This window comes from Podarcis cretensis (genome assembly GCF_951804945.1).
Source record: "Podarcis cretensis genome assembly, chromosome: Z".
Classification (NCBI taxonomy): domain Eukaryota; kingdom Metazoa; phylum Chordata; class Lepidosauria; order Squamata; family Lacertidae; genus Podarcis; species Podarcis cretensis.
Window position 1 is genome coordinate 3,306,486 of NC_137184.1, and position 26,077 is coordinate 3,332,562.

At 46.0% G+C, this 26,077-nt stretch overlaps 1 protein-coding gene across 3 annotated transcripts; it reads left to right on the top strand.

Moving 5' to 3' along the window:
- Window positions 1–157: 157 nt before the first annotated feature.
- On the top strand, window positions 158–25,456 carry TTC16 (tetratricopeptide repeat domain 16). 3 transcript variants are annotated; one of them, XM_079962084.1, is made up of 14 exons: window positions 158–190; window positions 1,930–2,019; window positions 2,433–2,617; window positions 3,609–3,699; window positions 5,112–5,255; window positions 8,218–8,318; window positions 12,138–12,267; window positions 14,535–14,749; window positions 16,547–16,794; window positions 17,852–17,993; window positions 20,339–20,504; window positions 20,925–21,067; window positions 22,862–23,015; window positions 24,380–25,456. In XM_079962084.1, exons 2-14 carry the CDS (start codon window positions 1,966–1,968, stop codon window positions 24,527–24,529), a joined length of 1,923 nt encoding a protein of 640 aa, XP_079818210.1. In that variant the 5' UTR covers window positions 158–190; window positions 1,930–1,965; the 3' UTR covers window positions 24,530–25,456. The 3 variants fall into 3 exon arrangements, with proteins under 3 accessions (XP_079818210.1, XP_079818209.1, XP_079818208.1); XM_079962083.1 differs by lacking the exon at window positions 158–190 and adding an exon at window positions 232–419; XM_079962082.1 differs by lacking the exons at window positions 158–190; window positions 1,930–2,019 and adding an exon at window positions 2,026–2,153.
- Window positions 25,457–26,077: the final 621 nt, after the last annotated feature.

Here is a 26,077-nt window from a genome sequence, read left to right on the forward strand (position 1 = left end):
CCTTCATTTGTCAGTGTGACGTCATCCACGCCTGCGACCTATCGCAGAAGTCCGGGCGTGAATACGTCACTAGGTGGGCTTTGAAGAGTTCTACACCATCTTTCTTGTGGGCGAAAACTCCCACAGGCGACCTTTATGCCACCGCCTTTAACAGACATACAGAATCTTTGGAACTGAAGTTTTTTTAAAGGTTGTCGGAAACTGTATGTCTACAAGGTCAGTACCCTTAACAGACCGCGGTTCCCAGGATTCTTTGTGGGACGCCACGACTGTTAAAAGTGGAATGAGACTGTTTTTTAAAAAAATAGTTTTTATTGATTTTTACATTTTTATCTTCATCACAATAGCATCATCTCAAATATAAACACAAACCCAAATAGCCCCCTCCCCGCTACGACTTCCCTCAATTTCCTCTTCTGGTTTGTTGCATAATAATTTCCCCTGCTTTTTGGTTATATCTTAATATTGTATTCTCTAAATTAGATCCTTTCTTTATTCTGTTTGGTAATTGTAAGTGTTTAGTCAAATCCTGCTAATGAGCTTATTTCTTTTTTTCTTTTTAAAATATTTTTTATTAAACAATATCAACATAACAATTATCAATCCAAGTAATCAAATACATTATTTTTCCCCTTCCCCCCTTTTTATTTCTGTAAATACATGGTAATTGGTTCTCACTCCTTTTTGAAGTATCTATTATCTTTATCTTTTAATCTCTCAGTTAATTTGGCTGTTTCAGCGTAATCCATACATTTGTCTTGCCATTCTTCTTTAGTTGGTATCATGCTGCTTTTCTACTTTTGGGCTAGCACTATCATAGCCCCTGTGGAATGAGAGTGCTTTCATTGTATGGCGTGGATGTGATGCTTTTAGGGCCCAATAACACCTGGAAGGGCAAAGCAGTTTCCAGGTGCAAAACTGAGAGATGCAGCCAGGAAGTGCTGGTGGAAGATGAGACCTTGTCTCTGTTGATTGCAAGATAATTAAAAGCAACAAAAAGTTACGTGGCAAATCTAACCACCTTTTTTAATTATGTAGGATTTGTGGCATGTAAATGTTAAGGATAAACAGTGCTTTTTTTAAATAGAAAAATGGGTGCCACTGCGTATTCTTGAGTACCCCCAGAAAAAATCAAGCTGTGCCGTACAGCCAAGGCACTGTGGAACTCACGAGGCAAGATGTGATGGCTAAAAATCAAACCTTTTAAAGGGGCCTGGACAAATCCATGAAACGATAAGACTATCAACAGTTACTAAGCCCCCTATCTGGAAATGGTAGAGAGACAAAACAGGGCTCATTCAGACTTTCTTTTGTGCCGTGTTTCTAGGCACAGACCCATGCTTTAAAACTCCACATCCAAGTGGTTTGGTTTTGTTTTTAGTCCCAGCGCTTTCCCCAGGAAAACCTGCATTTTACAGCAATTGGGTCTTCCACAGATTGTTGTTTGGTCCAATTCAATGGTCAAATGCAGGTTTTCCAGGGGCAACGCAAAACCACTTGGGCCTACGCCTAGAAAGCACAGGACAACTGGAAAACCGTTTTTCGTTGTTACGAAAAGGCAGGACAGATTCCCCCCCAGCCCAAAAATTAGCAAACAAAACAAAGGATTATAATTACCACCGTCTCATACTGCAAATAGAGTCAGGACACACACAAGACCTAATGCTTGGGAGATCAGGGACTTTCTAACGTGTGGGTGTGGGTGGGTGTGACAGAGAGAAAGAGAAAAGAAAGAAAAAGAAAAAGAAAAAGAAAGAAAGAGGGTCAACGGTCTTTGTGCATGAGTAGCAAAGCATATTCACACAACCTCAGATCACCAGTCCTAGAAAGACGTGAGGATGCTCGGATTCTTATCTGGCTCCCCCCCCCCAAGTGGCAGTTCTAGGAACAGCAGCACCTGAAGGGTTGTTTGCTTTTGTGTTTGCTTAGCAACCGGAGGACTTGGAGATCCAGGAGGCAGGCACGATGGAGTGGGATGAGGAGGAGGAGGAGAACGAGAAAGAGGCACAGGAGGTGAAGGTGAGACAGAAGCAAACAGCAACCTAGCAGAGGGCAGCTGGGGAGGCACTGGAGTAGATGAGAGACCCAAAAGAATGGTGTTCCATCCTGCAGTCATGCAGAAAGGTCCCAGATTCAATCTTTGGCATCTCCAGGTGAGGTTGGGAGCATGGGCATAGCCAGGATTTCTGTTAGGGTGGGGCAGAACCAAGTTATCTGTGATGTAATTGGTCAGTTACTTATGTATTTTTGTTTGTTTACTTGATTGCCCCCCTGGCTACGCAAATGGCTGGGAGTGACCCTTATCCAGATCCCTGGAGAACTGCTGCCAGTCAGTGTAGACATTACTGAGCTAGATGGACCATGGGCTGCCTTGGTGTAAGGCAGCCTCCCAGGTTGCTTCATTCATTTTGTGGTGGCTCTTTCTCCTACAGGAAGTGAAGATGTCAACAGTCTACCTGGAGTTCTTCCCTACTGCAGTCACTGAAGAGAAGCTTGAGGAAGCCCGGCAGAGAAAGATCAGTCGCATTTTTGGGGCTGCTAAGACCTTGCAACATGTTAAGAACCCCAACAAAGTGGGGACTTTTGAAGGGATCCTGCAGAACAAAATAGATGAGCAGTGAGTGCTGTCGCCCATTCTCCGTAATAGCACGTGGTGTTCTCACGTTTAAACTAAAACACGTTTTACCCAAGCAGATAGAAGCCTCTCCTTTATACGTGGTTCAGTTTGGGCACAACACCAAATTATAGTTTGCAGTCAGCAGGCAAACTAGAATCAGAAACAATTCTTTGCAGTCGGTTTCTAAACCATGATTTATGTTGACTATGGATTGGTGCGATTTTATTTAATTAATTACAACTTTCTTCCGGGTTGTTCAAGGTAGCTTGCATGCTTTCCTTTCACCATTCCTCTGCTTTTGCCTTGCAAAATCCCTGTGAAGTAGACCAGGCAGAAAGGTTGTGACTAGTCCCAGGTCACTCAGCCTTCCCAGTGCTAACTGGACAGTCTGATTCAGCTGTCCCCAACCTGGTGCCCTCTAGATGATGCTGGACTCCCGTCAACTTCCCATCAGCCAGAAGGCTGGGAAGATGGGAATTCATAGTCCAAAAATACCCAGAGGGCTACTGTAGGAGCTGGAACCATGTCGTTGGATTCTGCATTCCATCAGCCACAGCCAACATGGCCATTGGCCAGAGATGATGAGAGTTATATTCCAGCAACATCTAGAGCAGGGGTAGTCAACATTTTTATAACTACCACCCACTAATGCATATTTCTTGATGTAAAATTTCCTTACTGCCCACCAGTGCTCGATGGAAAGATTCAGCTTATGCCGTAGAACCCCCTACCGCCCACCTAGAATCCTGAAACGCCCACTAGTGGGCAGTAGGGACCAGGTTGACAACCCCTGATCTAGAGGGCTATATGTTCCTCACCTCTGATATATATATAGTCACAGAAATTACTGAATAGCTTTATGGCTGAAGCAGACTATAGTTCTTTTCAGGCTCTTCAAGATGGCTTCTAGTCAAGAAGTGGGTGGTATGTTGCTGCTACTGTGTTGCTGGTGCTAACAACTATGGCTTTCTCTCTTTTTTTGCGTCTACAGTTGCAATAAAGGTGAAGAATACTTCTCTCAGAGGGAGTGGGAAAACGCTATCACCTGCTATACCAAAGCCCTTAACCTGGATCCTAACAAGGTAATAAGGTAGAGTTGAGAATTGTTCAGGCTCACAAGACCGTCTACTGAATATAAGAGCCGTGCTGGATCAGACCAGAGGTCCATCTGGTCCCACATCCTCCTCCCCACAGCATTGAATAGGGTTCCTCTTAGAATATGGTTACCAGATTTTTTTCAATGAATCCGAGGACACTTTTTTTTTTTGAAGCTGAGTAGCAACAGGGAGTCAGTAGTGGGGATGGTGAGGCAAAAGACCCTTGGCCCAAGAACATGCCTTTTGTATAAAGGTGCAAAGCCCTTCTTTTGCACCGTGAAACATAAATGCGCAGAGTTTTTGAAAAACTGGGCAATGGCGCGCCACCCACCCATGACTCCCAAGCCTTCCCTGATCTCCTTCCCCCTTCGTTTTGACAGATCAGGGGAGGCTTGGGAGTCACGGGCGGATGGCCGTTGCCCAGGAGGGGACAGCCTGGCAGTGCAGTTGGCTCTGGCTGGCTTCAGGAGCTGCTCTCTGCTCACTGCTGTGGTGCAGGAAAAATGGCGGGCACCACGGCAGCAAGTAGTTCCTGAAGGCAGCCAGAGCCAACTGCGCTACCAGGCTGGCTCTGGGCTGCTGAGGCTGCCGCTGCCACGTTTCCCGGGGACAGGTTTGCAAATCTGGGGACATTCCGGGGACAGAATTTGTCCCGGGACAGATTTGCAAATCCGGGGACTGTCCCCGGGAACCCCATCTTAGAAGTCCATGAGCAGAACATGATCACAACAGCACTCTCCTCACTTGTGAGTTCCAGCAGCTTGCATTTGGAGTCTTCTGCCTCTAATATACATCCATTGTAGCTAGTAGCCATTGGAAGCCTTCTTCTCCTTGATAAGGCTACCCCCTCATGTGCCAAGGGAGCCATCCACAGTAGATAATTCTGGGCTAGGTGGACGTGGCCTGAAGCTCTCCACCCTTGCTGCAAAACCCAAACTGAATCTGTCCCAGGTTGCCCAGACCAGGAGCAGACTTTTGTAATCTTTCGTAATATTGTGCCATGTGCAGAGCCAAAATTTGGCACCCCCAAATAGATCTTCTCAATTATGGATCTCTTCAATTTTGCACCCCCTCAACCTGGCACCCTGTGCATGGGGAACCACTTGCGCTGTCCTAAATTTGGCCTTGCCCAGACCAAATTGGCATGCACCCCTACTCCCAGTTGCTGAAAAGAGAGGTTGCTCCCGAGAAGTCTCTTAAGACAAGAGCTCCTAGGTAACCTTCCCTTTCTGGGAGGGAGAAGCGCCTGCTAGGAAAAAGGCTGAGCCTTGTGTTCCTTCCAGTCCAGCATTGGGAAGGAATTGGGAAAAGCAGGACAGATGTGGCTACCCTTGGTTTGTGTGTTGCATCTGGAAGTGTAGGGGCATTTTGACGCCACAGACAGTCCTTTTTTGCAGGTAGAACTGTATGAGAAGAAGGCAGAAGCTCTTCTCCAGCTCTGCGACTTCCAGTCTGCTGCATTACACCTCCAGAAGGCCTATATAGTGTCATCACATCAGGAGGACATCGGATGCCGCTTTGCTTTCGTTTTTCACCTCCAGGTAAACAGATAAAGATCAGCATCCCTCCACAGCTTGCTCAGTGCTTCCCTGCCACATCTCTGCGTCCCCTCCTACAAATGTATACCAGCATCACACTATTGGTTTCCTCCACCCACTGAGAGAATCACATAATTGAGGTTTGACAAAGGGCCTGTTAGATGACTCTGTTTCACATGCCAAAGCAGAGCCAGAGTTGCCCAGTGAACCAGGGAAATGTGATTTCAAATCCTGGCTTCAGACATAAAGCTAACTGGGTGACTTTGTGCTGGCTGGTGTTCATCATTTATACCTTCCTTGCCGGGTCATTATGAGGTTTAAATTGTGTGTGTGTGTGTGTGTATCCTGTGTTTGATTTTGGATATGAATATAATCGATAGATAATCCACAGAGTTTTTGATACCGTGCTTTTCATTTCTGGGGGCGGTAATATTGTTTATTTTTGGGGACTGTAATATTGTGTAATACTACTTATTTTCTGATATTTGCATCCTGCCATTCTTCCATGCTGGAACTCAGGTTCAGTGTTGAAGCTACATACCCCACAGTAAGGTAAACTCTAATTTAGGCTTGTCGTACACCCGGAATTTCCCGGACATACCCAGGATTCTGTCTTCTGTAACAGTGCCCGGGCGTATGGCAACCCATGTCGGAAGTGTAGATTTTTGTGTCCAGATTTTCACTTTTTGGCAAGGAAGCCAGCTTTTCTGGGTCATGTGGCCAACATGACTAAACTGCTTTTGGCACATGGAGGACCGTGATGAGTGCCAGAGCATGCAGAAACACCGTTTACCTTCCTGCCACAGCGATACCTATTTATCTACTCACACTGATATGCTTTCAAACGGCTAGGTTGGCATAGGCCACAGTAGGGGTAGCCTGACATAAGTCTTCCCTGACCTGCTTTATACATAGAGAGACAATATCTCCACATTCTACCAATCTATTTTAAATCTGCAAAGCAAGAGTGGATACTCAGGATCTTTTGAAAGCATTAATAGAACCCTTCTGTACCTGAGAAAAAGCCTGTATAGTACAGCTGCCTGTTTTCCATGGAAATGATGTGCTTGGGGAACCAAAAAGTAGGACATTTTGTAGGCCTCGCCTGCTTTTGTTCCCTAGTATCTGATATTCAGAAGCCTGAAGTGAATTCTGATTCTGGAGGTAGCTTATAGCTATTGTGATTAGTAGCCTTGAAAAGCTTTATTCTCCTCCATAAACCTGCCCATTTCTCTTTTAAAGCCATCTAAGTTGGTGGCTTTACCTTGCTGACAAAGGTCCATATAGTTAAAGCTATGGTTTCCCAGTAGTGATGTATGGAAGTGAGAGCTGGACCATAAAGAAGGCTGATCGCCAAAGAATGGATGCTTTTGAATTATGGTGCTGGAGGAGACTCTTGAGAGTCCCATGGACTGCAAGAAGAACAAACCTATCCATTCTGAAGGAAATAAGCCCTGAGTGGTCACTGGAAGGACAGATCCTGAAGCTGAGGCTCCAATACTTTGGCCACCTCATGAGAAGAGAAGACTCCCTGGAAAAGACCCTGATGTTGGGAAAGATGGAGGGCACAAGGAGAAGGGGACGACAGAGGACGAGATGGTTGGACAGTGTTCTTGAAGCTACGAGCATGAGTATGACCAAACTGCGGGAGGCAGTGGAAGACAGGAGGGCCTGGCGTGCTCTGGTCCAGGGGGTCACGAAGAGTTGGACGCGACTCAATGACTAAATAACAAACATCAAGTTGGTGGCTGCCACCACATCTCATGGCACTGAAGTTCACGGTTTTAAATGTGTGCTGTGTGAAGAAGCAACTTTCTTTTGACTGTGCTGACTCACAGTTCCTGTTAATTTCATAGTAAAAGTCTATGAAAAGCCAAAAATCACCTCAAAACAACCTTGTGAGGTAGATTCGGTTGATAGATGGCTACTGGCCCAAGATTACCCAGCCTGCTTCAGGGCCTAGTAGGGATTTGAACCTGATTCTGCCCATCATAGCTCAGTGCTCTAACCACTACACCATGCCATTGTTTGTTTGTGTTGTTTGTTAGGTTGTACTTATTTATTGTTTTCATTAACAGCTTTGGGCACCTAGTAGGTGGAACCAAGGGAGGGTATAGGTTTAAGCAGAGATGAGACTCTTAATCTCAGGGTGGTGGGTTTGCTTCCCATGTTGGGCAGAAGAGTCACGCATTGCAGGGAGTTGGACTACATGACCTTTGTGGTCCCTCCCAACTCTAAGATTCTATGCTTCTATGAAAAGTTAATGGACTATGACACGATTCCTGTTCCTTTCACCCTACCAGTAGCTGGAGCGAGGCAGCCTCCTCAGGCAGCTGATTCTGCCTGAATTGAAAGGGCAGCGGCTTGTTTTGTTATTTAATTTATTATTAATGTATTGTTACTGTCAAGGATGGGGTCAGACATCAGGGGACTTATTTGGGGGTTTTTTTGCCTCAAGTGTCAGATTAACGTGTACGATGTACCCATACTTGAGGGCAAGAGACCTACCTTGTAAAATATGCCACCCTGCTTCAGGGAGCTGAATGTCCTGGGCTGTGTCACCTATTTATTCCAGAATTTTATGATGGTTCTGGTTTTTTTGCAGAATCTGATTTCTTTCCGCAGGGCCTGTAAGACAGAGTTGTCCCACCTGGCCTTTGGCTTAGAATCAATTTAATTCCCTCCCCCCCCTTTGTTTTTTCCTTTCTCCTTCTGTGATGAGGCTGCATTTTAATGTTTTAATTGTTTTAATACTGTATTTTAATCTTGTTTTTAAGTTGTATTTCAATCAACTTGTTTTTATTATTGGTTGTTAGCCACCCTGAACACAGTCTTGGCTGGGGAGGGCGGGGTATAAATAAAATTTATTTTTTATTTTTATTTTTATTTTTATTTTTATTTTTATTTTTATTTTTATTTTTATTTTTATTTTTATTTTTATTTTTATTTTTATTTTTATTTTCAGGGCCAGTGTCTGTATGAGCAGAGCGCCTACCTGGATGCTCTCGAATCCTTCACTCGTGCCTCGGAACTTCAGCCTCAGAATAAGCTTTATCGCATGAGGAGGTAACACTGGGTTTGCAACAGAAAAAAAGATATACAGTGGTACCTCAGGTTAAGTACTTCATTTGTTCTGGAGGTCTGTACTTAACCTGAAACTGTTCTTAACCTGAAGCACCACTTTAGCTAATGGGGCCTCCCGCTGCCGCTGCACAATTTCTGTTCTCATCCTGAAGGAAAGTTCTTAACCTGAGGTACTATTTCTGGGTTAGCGGAGTCTGTAACTTGAAGCGTATGTAACCTGAGGTACCACTGTACACATTTGGAAGCAGAAGAGTTTCAAGAACGATGGTGGGTCTCAGTCTCATCTGGCACAACACTTCACACTGTATACTACTAGCCTTTGCCAACCTGGTGCCCTCCAGATGTTTTGGACTATAAGTCCCATCAGTCCCTGGAGGGCACCAGATTGGCAAAGGCAAGTGTGCACTAAATTTAGGGTGATTGAACGACGGAGGCTTTTCTTTTTTTTTTTTTTAAAAAAAGTATTTTATTAGTCTGGAATTTTAACAGATGGTTACAGGTTGAGCCAACCTGATGTCTTCTAGATGTTGTGGACTCCCAACTCCCCTCAACCTAGGAGAGTGCTGTGATTGCTATCCCTGGTTTATTGCAAACAAAAAACAAATCTACTTTCAAAGTCTTTCTTCCTCCAGAGAGGAAACAGTAAATTAGGGACTTCCGGGTTAGCGCGATTGGCTAATGGCGGATTCCCTCCGAGCTCCGGAGGGAATCGGCTCTGCTGAAGACGGGTCTTACCGCGCCGGCGACGCGGGGACCCTTAGAAACCGCAGGCGCGGAAGCCTGCGGACTTGGTGACTCGGCGGGCACCTTTAAGCGCCTTCCCCGACCCACGAAGAGCCTTTTTAAAGGCTACGGAGAGGGTACGGGGAGTGGCGTGGTGCTGTGAGTAGACCGCTACTTCAGTGGAGCGAAGCCACGCAGCCATGGCCGGAGAGCGCTGACTTTTTTCCCAAAATTCGGACTGGAAAAAGAACAACCCGTGTGTAGAATGGAATCTGGACTTTAAAATTTATATCTTTGAATTCGGTACAACCGGGGGATGTGCTAAAGGGAAGTCCGCACCCCCCCTACCTACAAATGATCTAAAGCAAGGATCGGAGAACTAAGGTGGAGAGTACTGTTTTTGGTGTCAGATAAAAGATACTTCCAAGAATTTGACAGAAGAAGTCTTGTGCTGGAGAGAAAGTGAGGAATTTTGGAAGTTTTTGTGTAAACCCCCCCCCCCCCCAAACCCGGGAGCATCCTGTGTGTGAGCCGGAGGAAAAAGAATAAGGAGTTTGACAGCTGTCAAAGGAGCTGTCAAACGAGCGGCTAAAGTTAAGAACTTTGTTATTTAATGACTCTCTGAATTAAAAGTGTTGCATTTGAATTGAGGTGGTTGGAAACAACGTAGCTATAAACAACAAGTAACGGACTGTTGGAAAAAGGACTATCAAGTAATTGGAATCCCCCTAGGGGGAACTAGAGACATTACAATGGCTGCAGAGGGAAAATTACTGGCAGAGATAGAAAAAATGTTTTTTCTCGTGGGAATCCTGCAAGAGCAGAGTACGGCTATGAATAAAGAACTTATGACCTTGAACCCTAAAACAAACAACTCTGCTGAATGCATAAAGGATTTGACTGATAAGGAATCTGCAGCTGAACCAGAAGAGGCATTTTTGGAATTGGTGGAGAGGAAAGAAGGAGTGAAAAAATTACAGGAAAATACCAATCAGAAGCCTATATTGTCAGGAAATAAAGAAGAAGATCTTTGGACTACAAATCTGCGAAAGATGAGAAAGATGAAGGAAGAAGTCCCTGGAGTTCCTGGAATACTGGAATTTAAAAGAATAAAGAAATATGATTGGGACTTCCTCTTTGAATATGGGAGATCAGCTGACCTTTTGCAGCAACTGCTTTTAAGTATTTTGGATGGAAGAAAATTTGATGTGACTGTGACAGAACTCCTTCGAGACCTGAGGACCAACAAAAAGGGTTATCAACAAAATCGGCAGAGAGAGACTGACAGAGACTTGAAGGCCTCGGATGTGAGGAATCCGGGCTAGGAACTGTTTTTGGGGACATCTGCTTGGGAAGGGATGGAAACCGGGGTAGGGAGGGAGGGGAGAATAGAATTTCAAAATTTTATGATTTTTGTATTTGGCCATTATGACATATAACTAATTAATATATGAAGGGAGAAATTCTTGGAAGGGAAATTAGGTCGACCTTAGAAAAAGGACTTAATGTTTATAATAGAATTGGATAAGTTAAATGTGGATAAGTAAAAAGAGCTAAGTTCCAAAATAACAATAATATGTTAAAGATGGGAGATAAGAACTTGCTGAATTAATTATTGGAATTGGGATGTATGAAGAGGGGGGGGGGAAGTCAGGGAAAGGGGGTAAAGAAAGTAAGAATATGAAATTATACATGTTTTGTTTTTGTTTTTGTTTTTGTTTTGTGTGTGTGTGTAAAATGTGAAAATCTAATAAAAATTTTATTAAAAAAAAAAAAAAGGAAACAGTAAATTAGAGTGCCAGAGTGCAGATCCCTCTTGAGAGCCACATTTTTATCACCTGAAGGGGACCTGTTGCCACGCCAGGGGAAAGGGAGCGTTTTTGTTACCATAGTAACTGAGGCCTACTTTTCAGGGCCCCATCTAGACACGGCACTATTCACGCAATTATTAATTATTTATTAAATTTCTATACTGCCCTTCACCCAAGAGCACAGGGCTGTTTACAGTATAAAAACAAAACAAACAAACAAAATAGCATAATAACAAACCAAACAATACTCTCCCTCCACAGTTTAAAAGGCCATATATTGCTTAATTAGCCAGGTTGAAGAGAAACATTTTTGCCTGGTGCCTAAAGATATGAAATGAAGGCACCAGGTGAGACTCCCTGGGGAGAGCGTTCCACAAATGGGGAGCCACTGCAGTCCGAGCCGTTGGGCCAGGATTGGCATTATATGCTTAAAACATCTTGCGCTGGGGAGTAACCTGGCCACTGAATTCTGTACCAGCTGAAGTTTCTGAACCATCTCCAGGGGCATCCCCACATATACAGCAAGTGTTTCAGTAATCTAACCAAGAGGCAATTGTGCTTTAAAAAAGAAAAAAAAGTAAACAACTGAGATGGGCCCAGTGATCTGGGTGAGGCTCCTGTAAGGGCTAAAGGTAAAGATAAAGGGACCCCTAACCATTAGGTCTCGTCGTGGCCGACTCTGGGGTTGCGGCACTCATCTCGCTTTTTTGGCCGAGGGAGCTGGCGTACAGCTTCTAGGTCATGTGGCCAGCATGACTAAGCTGCTTCTGGCAAACCAGAGCAGCCCACGGAAACGCCGTTTACCTTCCCGCCAGATTGGTACCTATTTATCTACTTGCACTTTGACGTGCTTTCGAACTGCAAGGTGGGCAAGAGCAGGGACCAAGCAACAGGACCAAGCAACAGGAGCTCACCCCATCATGGGGATTCAAACCGCCGACCTTCTGATTGGCAAGTCCTAGGCTCTGTGGTTTAACCCACAGTGCCACCCGCATCCCCCTGTAAGGGGTAATGGAGGGGATTTTTAAAAAAACCATTACCTCCCACCATTGCAGTTCTGATCTGGATCGCCCCCCCCCCCCATATACAAACAGGAAAGCTCCAATTTATAGGTGTGGTTCCTCTAACGAGGTCCATGCCTTCAGGGTCTGTGTCCCCACCTGCCTCCTCCTTCCATTCTTCCTCAGCAGGCCAGGTGACCTTTGCAGAACCCTGTGAACATACAGGTTCAGATTCATGGCTTTGCTCTTCCTTTCTGTTTCACTAGCATTGCCTGCCTCGCTGCCCTGAAAAAATACAATGATTGCCTTCAGATGGTCAATGAAGAAGTTGCTCAGGAGAGAAAGAATCCAGATCTCTTTGTCCTGAGGGCTCGACTCTATCAGTGCTTTGGAAAGGTAAAGAGCTGGCCAGGTTGGTTTTCATTTGCAAGCAATGACCAAGTGGAGGAGAAGGTGATGGAAGAGCTGCTGCCAGTTCTGGTTGGACCAGGGATTCCCAAACTGAGAGCTTAGACCAGGGATCTCCCATCCCCCCAGGTCTAGGCAGACCACTTAACTATTTTTCTGCCTCATGTTTAGCAATCAAAATGCACTGTGCTAAATGCAAGCATGTTTTTAAAAAACAGAATTTGAATGTTAATATAATAGGAAATAAAAGAAGCAAGAAAAATGCAATTAAAATCAGCATGAACCAACGATTCTCACACGTCTTCTTCCCCTTTCTCTGCTTGCTTTGCTCCCATGTATTGACTCTGCTCCTTGCAATTGTTCTGTCAACCTGTTGCCCTGAGCAGCCGCTGCACCTGCTGTTCTTTGCACGCACGCCTGGCCACGCTCTTCCACTGTCTACCTGCATGAAGCTCGCGGGCCACTAGTTGTCCACAGAGTCCACTTTGGGAACCCCTGGATTAGATGATAATGGGTGATAGAAGAGTTGGGGTATCCCTTCAAGCCTGAGGGCCACATTCGTTTGTGGGGAGCCTTTCGAGGTCCATGCTATACTGGTGGGTGGCAAAATTGAATACAGTGGTACCTCTGGTTTTGAACGGGATCCCTTCCAGAGGCCCGTTCACAACCTGAAAGGAACGCAACCCGCGCCTGCGCATCTGCGGGTTGCAATTCGCTGCTTCTGTGCATGCGTGTGACGTCATTTTGTGCGTCTGCGCATGCGCGAGTGGCGAAACCCAGAAGTAACCCTTTCCAGTACTTCCAGGTCGCCACGGGACACAACCTGAAAAAACGTATCATGAAGCAAACGCAACACGAGGTATGACTGTAGAGCTGTAAATACCCGTTCACTACACACACTCACCCCTGCCCCACCCTCCATTACTCTGTATCCTCCACCCAGGCAAGGACTTATTAGAGTACAGTGGTGCCCCGCAAGACGAACGCCTCGCAAGACGGAAAACCCGCTAGACGAAAGGGTTTTCCGTTTTGGAGGCGCTTCGCAAAATGAATTTCCCTATGGGCTTGCTTCGCAAGACGAAAATGTCTTGCGAGTTCCTGCGGGTTTTTTTTCCTCCCCCCCCCCCTTTTTCTAAGCAGCTAAGCCGCTTATCAGCTGATCCGCTAAGCTGATAAGCCGCTAAAAGCCGCTAAACTGCTAATAGCGCTAATCCGCTAAGCTGTCAATGGGCTTGCTTCGCAAGACGAAAAAACCGCTATACGAAGAGCCTCACGGAACGGATTAATTTCGTCTTGCGAGGCACCACTGTACAGGGACACTTTACAGCCAAGCAAAGAGTGTAAAGGCCTTGGGGAAGTTCTGAGGGCCAGAGAAAGAGGTTCCTGAGGTTCCCCACCCCTGGGCTGCAAGGACAATTACTGACCAGGTCTAAGGCCACTTTTTAAGTCTCTGTGCCATTTCTGCTTGCTTCTCTATGGCTCTGTAACTAACAGGGAAGAACATAAGAAGAGCCAGCTGGATCACGCCACAGGCCTGCCTTGTCCAGGTTTCTGCTTCCCACTGCAGCCAAGCGGGACACGAATGCAACAGTCCCTCTCCTGCTGTTGTTCCCCACCACCACCCCTATCCCGCTGCCAACAGCTGGTATTTAGAGGCTCCATGATCTTGGAGGTGCCATTTTGTGGCTAGTCACTGCTGACAGGCTTGTCCTCCATAAATTGGCCTTACGTCGTGTTTTATAAATTTATTTAGAAGCTTCTAAGTTGGTGACTGTCACCACCTCCTGTGGCTGCAAATTCTGTAGTCTTGGCTATGGGGTAGATCCGCACCATAGATTTGAAGCACATCCCCCACACATTTAAAGCACATGACTTCCCTCAAGGAATCCTGGGAACTGTGGTTTGTTGAGGGTACAGGGGATTGTTGCTCTATGAGGGGAGGAAACTACAATTCCCAGGATTCTTTGGGAGAAATTATGTCTGTTAGCTGTGCTTTAAATCTATGGTGAAATGGACTCTCTCGGAAGGTGGGTGGGACTCTCCTTCTTTGGAGCTTTTAAAGCAGAGGTTGGGTGTCCATTTGTCAGGGCATCTTGTCAGTTAAGATTCCTGCATTGTAGGGGTTTGGGCTAGATGAACTTTGAGGTACCTTCCAACACTACAATTCTATGACCTGCCTCCACATGGAGTTTGATGAAAAAGCCCTCTTTATTGGATGAGCCCAGGTTCCAGATAGCATTCTGCCTTCTCCATAGGTCGCCTTCTGTTTCCACAACCTCCAAGATGCCCTTGAGTTGGACCCAGAGCACAGCGAAGCTCTGCTGATGCTGGAGCGCTTGAGGAAAGAGGCTCAGAAGTTCAAGGAGCAAGCTGTGAGCAAGGCAGTGAAGGGAAACCTGAAGGCAGCCCTGCTAAAAATCAACAGGGCCATTGACCACAACCCCTTGCAGGCAGACTACTTCCTCTTCAGGTACCCACCATCTCAGCACGGTTTGAAGGTCTGGACCTCTTAGGGTTTCCCTGCCAGAAGCCTCTTCCATTTTGTGGCTTCAAATTATTAGAGGCAGCCAACCATGGTGCAAGAAGAAGCCTTTCTTCTGCCATTTTCTCAGCACCATGCATAATTTTGTGCCCCCCTGTTGTGTCTCATGCCCCACCCCACCCCCCAAAAGCCTCAACAGTCCTTGTTTTATTTGTGACAAACCATAGCCATTTCCTGGTTACTTAATGTAGGCTCACAAGTGATCCATATGGTGGAACAGCTCACACAAAGCTTGATATTAATAATAGTTATTATTATTATTATTATTATTATTATTATTAATTATTATTATTATTATTATTATTAATTTGTGCCCCGCCCATCTGGCTGGGTTTCCCCAGCCACTCTCGGGGGCTTCCAACAAAGATTAAAAATACATTAAAATGTCACACATTAAAAACTTCCCTGAACAGGGCTGCCTTCAGATGTTTTCTAAAGGTCAGGTAATTGTTTATCTCTTTGACATCTGATGGGAGGGCGTTCCACAGGGCGGGTGCCACTACCGAGAAGGCCCTCTGCCTGGTTCCCTGAGCTTTGCTTCTCACAGAGAAGGAACCACCAGAAGGCCCTCAGAGCTGGGCCTCAGTGTCCGGGCAGAACGATGAGGGTGGAGACGCTCCTTCAGGTATACCTAACCTCCCTGTAGATTTTTCAGAAGTGGAAAATACCCGTCTGAAACCCTGGATTGCTGCTGCCAGTCAGAGTAAGTGGCACTGAGTTATTCGCCTGGAATAAGGCAGCTTCCTTGGTCCTTGTGCCCTGTGCTCTTTACCGCTCCCAGCTCACTGCTAGCCATTAGCACCCTTCCTTCCCCATTCTTGGGAACATAAGAAGCTGCTGTAAGAAGAGCCTGGCAGGATTAGGCAAATGACCCACCTAGTCCAGCCCCTGTTCTTAACCAGATGCCTGCGGGAAAGCTGCAAGCAGGACCTGAGCACAAGAGCATTCTCCCCCCTCCTGTGGTTTCTAGCAACTGGGGTTCAGAAATATGGCTCCCTCTAACTGTGAAGGCAGAGCAGAGCCATCTGGCTATCAGCCCACTGCTCCATGAATTTGTTTAATCACTGCCTCCTGCGGGAGTGAGTTCCACAGCTATGTGCTGCATCTTTTCTCTGTTCCAAGTCTTCCAACATTCAGCTTCTCTGGGTGCCCACGAGTTCTGCTGTTATGAGAGAGGGATAAAAACTTTTCTCTATCCACCTTCCCCATGCCATGCATAATCTTCTGTCATGTCACCTTTTACTTGCCTTACATAGTGGTACCTCCGGTTTAGAATGGGATCCCTTCCGGAGGCCCGCTCGCAACATGAAAAGAACGCAGCCTGCAGCGGCACGTCTGCACACACACAGGTTGCGATTCGCCACTTCTGCGCATGTGCATGATGTCATTTTGTGCGTCTGCGCATGCACGAGCAGCGAAACACGGAAGTAACCCTTTCTGGTACTTCCGGGTTGCTGTGGGACGTAACCTGAAAGAACGTAACATGAAGCGGACGTAACATGAGGTATGACTGTATACCAAGACAGACTTTTGATTCACAAAGCTCAGCACTGTCTTCACTGACTGGCAGAGGCTCTCCGTGCTTTAAGAAAGCAAGTCTTTCCGAAACCTACTTGGAGATTTTGGGAATTGAACCTGGGACCTTTTGCATGCAAAGCAGGTGGTCTGCCTCTGAGCCACAGCCCCTTCTCCCAAGGAGATGTATTATTGTGATCCCTTTTGCAGGGGAAACATCTTGAGAAGGCTGAGAGACTTTGATGCAGCCATTGGCGATTACCTCAGAGCCGTGGAGCTCAGCCGAGAGGAGGATGGCAGCGAGGTTTGCGTGGAGGCCCAGAAGCAGGTGCTCCTCACCTATAACGACTTTGCGGTACACTGCTATGACAAAGGCTTCTACGAAGAGGCGGTGCTCCTCCTGAATAAAGCCATCACGGGGGAGAAAAATGAGAAAGGGCTCTATGTCAACAGAGGAGGTGAGGGGCTCATGTATATTTTCTAGTTCTGTGTAGATGTAGGTGGGAGCACCAAAATGCGGTGTTTTTGTGGGCACTAGATCTCACTGAGTAGCTCAGCTTTGAATTTTGATGGAGCAAGTTAGGGCTGCAAAGACTTCATTGAAATTGTGTGAAATGGTTTATTATTATTATTCATTTTATATCACCCTTCCTTCAAAGAGCTCGAGGAAGCACCTATGCTTTTCCACCCTTCCATCCCATTTCAATACAACAACTCTGTGAGTTAGGCTAGATGCCAGACAGGGCCCTCAGCTAAATGAGATTCCCAGCAGCCGGGGAGTGAGCCTTCCAACTCCAGGGAAAGCAGAAGCAAAATAAATCGTGCAGATAGGCTTCATTGGCACAATATGTCTATGCAGCTTGTAGGATTATGTAGTCCTTGGAGCATTGTTTGGATTACTGTGAGGCAGAATTTAATTGGTTATAAAATAAAATAAAATAAAATAAAATAAAAGGACAGCAGGCACATCTCTGAGTTCTCCTCATGCTTAGTAGCTAAGAATCTGGGGTGAATCGTCCTGCTGCATCAGGCCAAAGGTCCATCTCATCGAAGTGATTAGCTGGGTGCTTCCAGAAAGCCCACAAGCAGTGCATGAAATATGCCCCTGCTCCTGCCCAGCAGCTGGCATTCATCAGAGGCTCTACTTCTGATTGAATAAGCTCTACACCACCCGTACGCCTCTATAATATTCTGCCCCCCCTTCCCTATAGAGCCCCATTTGAACAAGAGGCTCATCTCCTCTGGATTGAATTTGTGGACTGTAAGGTCTTTGAGGCAGGGAGCTGTCCTCTTTTTCTTTGCTTGGGGTGGCAGGCAGAAACTTGCAGCAGTTGTCCAGGCTTTACCATCTCTGCGGGGGATTGAACCTGTGGCTTTCTGCATGCAAAGCAGGTTCTCTGCCACTGAGCCACAGCTCAGCGTATGTGTGTGTGTGTGTGTGTGTGTGTGTGTGTGCTGAAAGTGCCTTTTGAACCAATAATTAAAATAACAGAGGAAAACAACCTTCTCCTTCAGACTGCTTCCTTAAACTGGGTGAGCTGAATTTTGCAATGGCGGATTATCAGCAAGCCCTGGATTTACAGCCTTTCGACCCCAGCCTCCAGAAACGTGCAGCTTGGTTGTACGATGAGATGGGGCTGCAGGAGTTCAGAGAGAGGTATGCTGAGGTTGGCGGGATGGGGCGGGGGGCAACCCAGGGTCTTTGGTGGTGGACCCAGGATCCTCTTCCCTGAAAAGCACAGCACTGGTTGCTCAGACAGCATCTAATATATAGCACATGCATATGCTATGCAAATCTCTATCATGGGCCTGTGCCCTGAATCCTTTAGGTAATCTTGCGGTGCCCCTGCAAACGGCACATTTACCAGAAAACTCCTGGGGGGAAAGACAGGCCTTTGCTTATGTGTGGTTTGACATTTTATACACCCCTTATTTAGGAATTCCTTCATGCACTGGGAACATAAACAGAGAAAATAAATGAGCAACCACCATGATAATAGCAGAGCTGTGGTCCCCCAGGTGTTGCTAGACGCCCAATTCCCTTCAGTCCCAGCTAGCATGGCCAATGGGTAGGGATGATGGGAGTTGGAGTCTCAATGATGTCTGGAGGAGGCAGTCCTAAATGCCCAAAGCATGTTGCATCTCAGTTGTTCTTACAGCAGCCCTCTTAGGTGCTGGTTTTGACCTTTAAAGCCTTAGACAGCTCAGGACCACAATACAGTCATGCCTCATGTTATGTTTGCTTCATATTACGTTTTTTCTGGTTGCGTCCCGCAGCAACCCGGAAGCACAGTGGTACCTCTGGATGTGAATGGGATCCGTTCCGGAGCCCCGTTCGCATCTTGAAGTGAACGTAACCCGTTTCTGCGCATCTGTGCGTGCGCAGGTCGTGAGTCAGTGCTTCCGCGCATTACATCATTTTGAGCATCTGTGCATGTGTGAGCGGCTAAACCCGGAAGTAACACATTCCGTTACTTCTGGGACACCACGGAGCGTAACCTGGAAATGCTCAACCTGAAGCATATTTAACCCAAGGTATGACTGTACTGGAAAGGGTTACTTCCGGGTTTTGCCGTTCTCGCATGTGCAGAAACGCAAAACCACGCTTTCGTACAAGCACCAAATTGCGCTGTGCCCCTGCGCAGATACGGCGCTTCAGGTTGCGGGCTTTTCGTGTTGCGAGCGGGCCTCCGGAATGGACCCGTTCACAACCAGAGGTACCACTTTCCTCAAAGACGAACTCTCCCCATATGAACCGACCTGGACCCTGAGATCTGAGGCCCTTCTTCGTGGGCCCCCCTCAACAAGAAGGGTAGCAACACAAGAACACACCTTTTCTGCAGTAGCTTCCCATTTGTGGAATGCTCTCCCCAGGAAGGCTCACCTGATGTCTTCATTACATATATTTAGGCACCAGGCAAAAATGTTCCTCTATAACCAGGCCTTTAATTACAGATAGGTAGCCGTGTTGGTCTGCCATAGTCAAAACAAAATAAAAAAATTCCTTCCAGTAGCACCTTAAAGACCAACTAAGTTAGTTCTAGGTATGAGCTTTCATGTGCATGCACACTTCTTCAGATACACTGAAACAGAAGTCACCAGACCCTTCTATATAGTGAGAAGGTGGGGAGGGGTATTACTCAGAAGGGTGGTGGGATTGGGTGATTGGCAGATAGCTGTGATGAGCCTGTTGACGACTCTTAACGACTGCAATAGGTCTTACAGGAAAAAGCAAGGGGTGAGAAGGTGAAAAATGGCTTTGTCATGTATAATGAGATAAGAATCCAATGTCTTCGTTCAGACCAGGTCTCTCCATGGTTTTAAGTTTGGTGATAAGTTGCAATTCAGCAGCTTCTCTTTCCAGTCTATTTCTGAAATTCCTTTGTAATAGAACAGCTACTTTGAGATCTTGTATAGAATGTCCTGGGAGATTGAAGTGTTCTCCTACTGGTTTCTCTGTCTTGTGGTTCCTGATGTCAGATTTATGTCCGTTTATTCTTTGGCGTAAGGTTTGGCCTGTTTGTCCTTTAATAATTATAATAAAGTATAATAATTATAATAAAGTAAGCCAGGTGGCGACACAGGGACGCAGGTGGCGCTGTGGGTTAAAGCCTCAGCGCCTAGGGCTTGCCGATCGAAAGGTCGGCGGTTCGAATCCCTGCGGCGGGGTGCGCTCCCGCTGCTCGGTCCCAGCGCCTGCCAACCTAGCAGTTCGAAAGCACCTCCGGGTGCAAGTAGATAAATAGGGACCGCTTACCAGCGGGAAGGTAAACAGCGTTTCCGTGTGCGGCTCTGGCTCTGGCTCTGGCCAGAGCAGCGATGTCACGCTGGCCACGTGACCCGGAAGTGTCTCCGGACAGCGCTGGCCCCTGGCCTCTTAAGTGAGATGGGCGCACAACCCCAGAGTCTGTCAAGACTGGCCCGTACGGGCAGGGGTACCTTTACCTTTTAAGCCAATAAAGTAAGCCATTATGACAACAGGTGTTTTCTCCCTGCTTTCAGTCGATACCCACAGGCCGAAGCATATTTCTCCCAGGCTATTGAGAATAACCCACGTGAGCTGAAGTATTACATGCACCGAGCCAAGACCCGTCTGTTTCTGCAGGAGACAATGGGAGCCAAGGAGGACCTTATTACCGCCTGCCTGCTGGACCCAACAAGGGAGGAGGTACCTGCTGCATAACAGCGCCATCTTCATTACGCCTTAATGCAAAGCCTCCCCTCACCCGGTCCTGTAATCAGGGGCAACCTGACACTGCCCTCGGACAGGCCTCTGGAAATTAGGGGAAGGGGGAAGCAGAAGGGCAGGTGAGCAGAAAGGTGTAAAGCAAGGGGGAGGCAAGGAAAATTGATGGCTGTTGCTTTTTTTTTTTTTTAATCAGGGAACTCCATGAAACGTACTTAGGGTTCCTGAGCAGTCTTCTATCATTTCAGAATGCTTGCTGCATCCATATGCCTATAGAGAAAGGAATCTTTCCTCTACCTGAGCACTGCATTTAATAATAGTAGTAGTAGTAGTTGAAATTCAGTTGAAAATCTATTCAGTTGAAATCACTTCTCTTCTTTCCCCCTTTTTTTCTTTTTTCAGATCCACAGTTTGGCCAGTAGTTTGTTTCCAGGAGAGCCCATACAGTCTGCCCTTGACAGTAAAATTGGAGAGCTTGCTAAAGCTCTTCTGGACCGGAGGCTAAAAGCTTGCCCAATATTTGAGGCCTCAGCCAACCACAAAAGGTACTGCAGCGAGCACAAACATGGTGCCATAAAACCAGGCTCCTCCACTGGTGTCTTTGGGTGATTTTCACCCTGTGCAAGTTACCACCTCAAAAGTAGCCATTGTTGCTAGAAAAAGGATTCTTTCCTGATTGCAGTATGATCACGTTGTGTGCGGTCCCCTTGTCCTTAGTCCCTCCATCTGCCAATATGGGAGGGGCATGAAACCTTACAGTGGGGGTAGCCAACCTGGTGCCCTTAAAAACCCCCACACATTTTATTCATTTTGTTAAGAAGTGCAAACAATAACGGAAAGAAATAAAACAAATAATAAAAAATGCAAACCGTGGAGCGTCATAGCCTGGAAGGACAAATGTACAAAGATGTAGCACAGCTCTAGGGGGTTAATAAAGCTTTGACTCATACAAAGATTCCCTTTACAAATAACAAAGATGTGTAAAAAATGAAAGTAGTCTCCACTTGTGAGATCCATTATTGTGAATAAAGGTTCTAAAAAGTCTCAGACAAACCAGTTGTTTACATATATTGGTGACATTGTGTAACTGAGTGCCACACAGTATTTGTGCAATAGTAAAAAAATAATCTGTCATTCAAGTTCTTTCCTTTAGTTTCTTTTGATTTATATCTTTTCAAGAAGGGCAGTTTGCCAACCCTAATATGCCAGCAATTGAAATTGTTATCTTCCAGGATTTGGCAGTGGAGCCCATGGCTGTTGCTAAGAGATGAGAGGTTTTTTTACTTTTCTAGCTCATTCTGTTTCCATCTACAGCAGTGGTTCCCAAAGTGGGAGGTGTCGCCCCTTGGGTGGGTGGGGATTACTGGGGGTGGGGGGCGCTAAAAGGTAAGGGGGTGGCAAGGAGTGCTGGAGGTGTAAATGACTATCAGACCTTGAAAAGCTGGCATCACTGAATCAAGTGAATAAATTATGTTGAATTAATTAAACTATATAGTTTTAATTGGATTTATTCAAGTAAACATGCATTTATTCAAATAAATGTGCAATTGTTAATGTTTTGAATCTTATTGTGTTCTAATCTTCTGGATGTTATTTATGGGATAGGGGGCACTAGAGATAAGTTTGTGGAACCAAGGAGGCAGTGGCCCAAAACATTTTGGGACCCACTGACCAGGCTCAAAGGTGCCAGGTGGAAAGATGGAGCAATGGTTTGTTCAGTTATCAGAGATATCTCCGCAACACTTCATCCACCTTGGGGCAACCACCATATGTGCTTTTACAGGGATAGAGAAGCTCTACCCAGCCAAATGTTGTTGGATTACAACTCCCATGAACTCTTACCAGTATGGGTCAGTTGTCAGGGATGATGGGAGTCCGACAACATTCAGAGGGCTTCACTGGCTACACCTGCCCTAGAGGGTGGTTTTAAAGATTGCACCTATATGCTTGTGAAGTGATTAAAATATTTGAAAGCATAGTAAAAATGATGTTATGATTATGATTTCCAGAAGGCCTCTAGTCTAGTCTATGCGCCTCTCACCAGGAGAGGGGAATGGCATAATGGTACCAAAGATGCATGAATGAAGCACAGGACAGAAAAGCAATGGATGTTCAAGAAAGATTATATCCTTAAGGATCTGAAGTTTTAAACAACTGGGAGACAACCTTTAGCTCTCAAAGGTCGTAAGTGTTGGTGGCTGCAAAGTGCAGCCTGCATGTAGCCTGTGGGCCTGAAACCTCCAGTGCTAATATTTTTGCATTGCCTTGCTATTGCCTTTGGCACGTCCTCCTCCACAAAGCTTATGTTTTGCTATCTGCCCTTTTCCACCCTCCCACAGTTCAGAGTTAGAAGGAAGTAGTTCTCCCAAAGATTTCTACATTCAAAATGATGAGCTAGAAGCACCAGAGGAGGAAAAGAGGAAGCAGGAAACGTCTGCTGAAGAGAAAAGGCTGAATGAGAAGATGGCTACCTGTCTGAAGAAGTCTAACATGGTGAGGGGTGTAGCTCAGCAGCAATGCAGGTTCAACCACCAGCATCTCCAGTTAGGGCTGGGAGACACCTCTGTCTGAGACCCTTGGAGAGTCACAGCCAGTCAGCATAAGCAATATTGAGTTAGGTGTATCAGTAGTTTGACTTAGTGTAAGACAGCTTTGCTCCCTGTGTTCCTGTGTCTCAGCAATCATTACCTACTAGGGCAGTGGGAAGCACCTTTTCTGGTGCAGCTGAGATAATTTATTTGGTTCACATTACGAAAATGTAGATTTTTACTCTGACTTGGTTGGCGGTCTAGATTTGGGCAAAGCTGTGGGAGTCTGCTCCACTGTTGAATTAACTCTTACTTTCAGAAAGCTCTTCATATTTAGTTGGAATATCCTTTCTTGTGACTTGAATCCATAGGTTTGGGTCCTACCCTCTGCAACTGGAGAAAACAAACCTGCTCCATCCTCCATGTGACAGTCCTTTAGATATTTAAGAATGGCTATCATATCACTTCTCAGTCTCCTCTTTTCTGGGCTAAACATACCCAGCTCCTTCAACTGCTCCTCATAAGGCTTAGTTTGCACACGTTCCAGCTTGTCAACATCCTTAACCTGTAGTGCCCAGGACGGGACACATACTTGCCATGCTGAATGCAGCCTTCAAAAGACCAGGGCTGGCTATGATCCTTGAAGTATGACATAGAAATTTAATAAATAAAATGCCCGGACAGGCAGCACAGTACAACTGAGGCACCTGCCTATTATTAATATAATCCTGCCAGGCTTTTCTGCTTGGTCTGGTGGACAGGCAAGTGGTGATAGTGGAGAAGCTTCTCCATTTAGCCTGGAAAAAGAGAAGTTTCAGAGGAAATGAAACAGTGGTCCTCAAATATCAGAAAGTTGTCAAGTGGAAGCTGGAGCAGACTCACCCCTTATTGCTCTAGAGGGTTAGAACTAAGAAGGAAATGGCAAGGAAGCTGAATTCAGCTAAAAACTGAGTGAGTTTGGTGAGCACTGGGAGTAGATATTTAAACTGTGGAAGCTTGGGTTATGAACGTGATCCGTGCGGGATGCACATTCGCAACCCACAGCGGCGCGTCTGTGCATGTGCGGGTTGCGATTCGGCGCTTCTGCGCATGTGCAAAGCACGATTTAGTGCTTCTGTACATGCACGACCCCCGAAACCCATGGTACAGAGCTGGAAGTAACCCGTGATACAGAGCTGGATTCTGAAGAGCAGCTGTTGGGTGACTCCAAGGTCCATTCCAACACTATGATTTAACTGTTGTGGTCTCTTGCACTTTTTGCAAAGCTGCAGAAGGCAGCCAGATCTACACTGACATTTCATGTAAAATGGTGCTGCATCTCTCTGGCAGGTAAACAAAGAGCTTAAGGCAGCGCGAGAGAACACGTCCCTGGAGCCTACCACTGTCCGCCTGGACCCTTGCCCTCACCTGCCTGAAAAGGAGCATTCAGAAGAACCTTACAAGTGGCGCAAGTTCAGCCAAGGCATTGGCCACTTTTAGCTCATATTACAACCATTGCATTTTTTTGCAGTCTCATCATAAAGAGGTAGACATGAACCAGGCTGGCTGAAGTTCCAATGCATTTACTTACTTAAAGACTACAGCCACCAGTTCTGGCAAGCACATGGTGGCGTGGTATTAATCACCAAAGTAGTGTGTCTTCCATTCCGCTCCGTTGATAGGATCCCAGTCCACAAGACTTCCGCCAGCTGCTGGTGCAAAACTTACCATGGGGCTACTTCAATTCTACAATGAACACTTTTTCTCAGGTACAGCAGTCGTTATTGCACAGCTCCACATACCTACTCATGGAGGAATCGGGAGCAACTTAGCAGTTGTTGGCCAATCTGTTTTTTCCCCTCTCAGATAAATACGTGAACACTTAGCCCTGCCTTGTTCTGCATATATGGATTGCACACAGCAGCACTTTTTGTCTAGCGTGGTATCAGTTGAGCAAGCCCTCTTGAAAACAAAACTTATTCTGCCATTACCATGTTTAGTCTAGTCTAGGAGCTATCACGTTCACTGCAAGCACATACCAGTATTATTTTTTATGTAGCCAAGGCCATTAGATAAAAACATACTAACGCAGAATGGCTGTTTGTGCCTTGACAGCTGCAACTGTGTCTTGTAGCCCCTGTGCACTAAAGGTAAATCAATACCTTCTGAGTAGCTCAAGCCCAGTTTTGGAACAAAATAGGTCCTGCATGTAAGGGTCCCAGACACCCACACTGCTAATCTGCAGATTATTGCAGGAACAATAACTTTTAAAAGGGAAATTTATACAGGAGCCTTTAGCAAGACAAAAATATAGGTTTGGGCTGATTTACTGGTGAACACTCTTAACTGCTATGCCTATTCATAGACCTCCATCTTGAAAAGATGCAAATTGTCTATTCTTAATTTGAAATAAAAAACAACTGTGAAGGTCTCATTTTAAGGAAGTTCTTAATACAGTGGTGCCCCGCAAGACGAACGCCTTGCAAGACGGAAAACCCGCTAGACGAAAGGGTTTTCCGTTTTGGAGGTGCTTTGCAAAACTAATTTCCTATGGGCTTGCTTCGCAAGACAAAAATGTCTTGCGAGTTCCTGCGGGGTTTTTTTCCCCTCCCCTCCCCTTTTCTAAGCGGCTATGCCGCTTATCTGTTTATCCGCTAAGCCGCTAATAGCGCTAATAGCTAATCCGCTAATCCGTCAATGGGCTTGCTTCGCAAGACGAAAAAACCGCTAGACGAAGAGACTCGCGGAACGGATTAATTTCGTCTTGCGAGGCACCACTGTAGAAGATTTTAAAAACATGTAAGGTGTCATTATAGGAGCTTCTGTCAATGGTTTTCCTCTTCCTCTGAATATACAGAAAAGGTTTGTCTGTACCACAAGCCTTTCGGAGAGAAAGTTGCAGAGGCTTTTTGCCAGTTACTAAGTGGCAATAAATCGGGAGACTGAATGTATTCTGGTTTGTATCTAGGATTGCACAAGAAATCTTTCCCATCTCCTCCTGCCCCATGGTGTCTCTGAAAAGCCTTGCCAGAGAGTTGGAGCAGAGAC

What these genes read in the sequence shown, in the direction of transcription:
- TTC16 (XM_079962082.1), top strand. Translation starts at nt 2,094, where the DNA reads ATGGTGTTCCATCCTGCAGTCATGCAGAAAGGTCCCAGATTCAATCTT. An exon ending in TCTATCAGTGCTTTGGAAAG is followed by an intron (nt 12,268 to 14,534) that starts GTAAAGAGCTGG and finishes CCTTCTCCATAG; the next exon opens with GTCGCCTTCTGTTTCCACAA. An exon ending in GCTCTATGTCAACAGAGGAG is followed by an intron (nt 16,795 to 17,851) that starts GTGAGGGGCTCA and finishes CTTCTCCTTCAG; the next exon opens with ACTGCTTCCTTAAACTGGGT.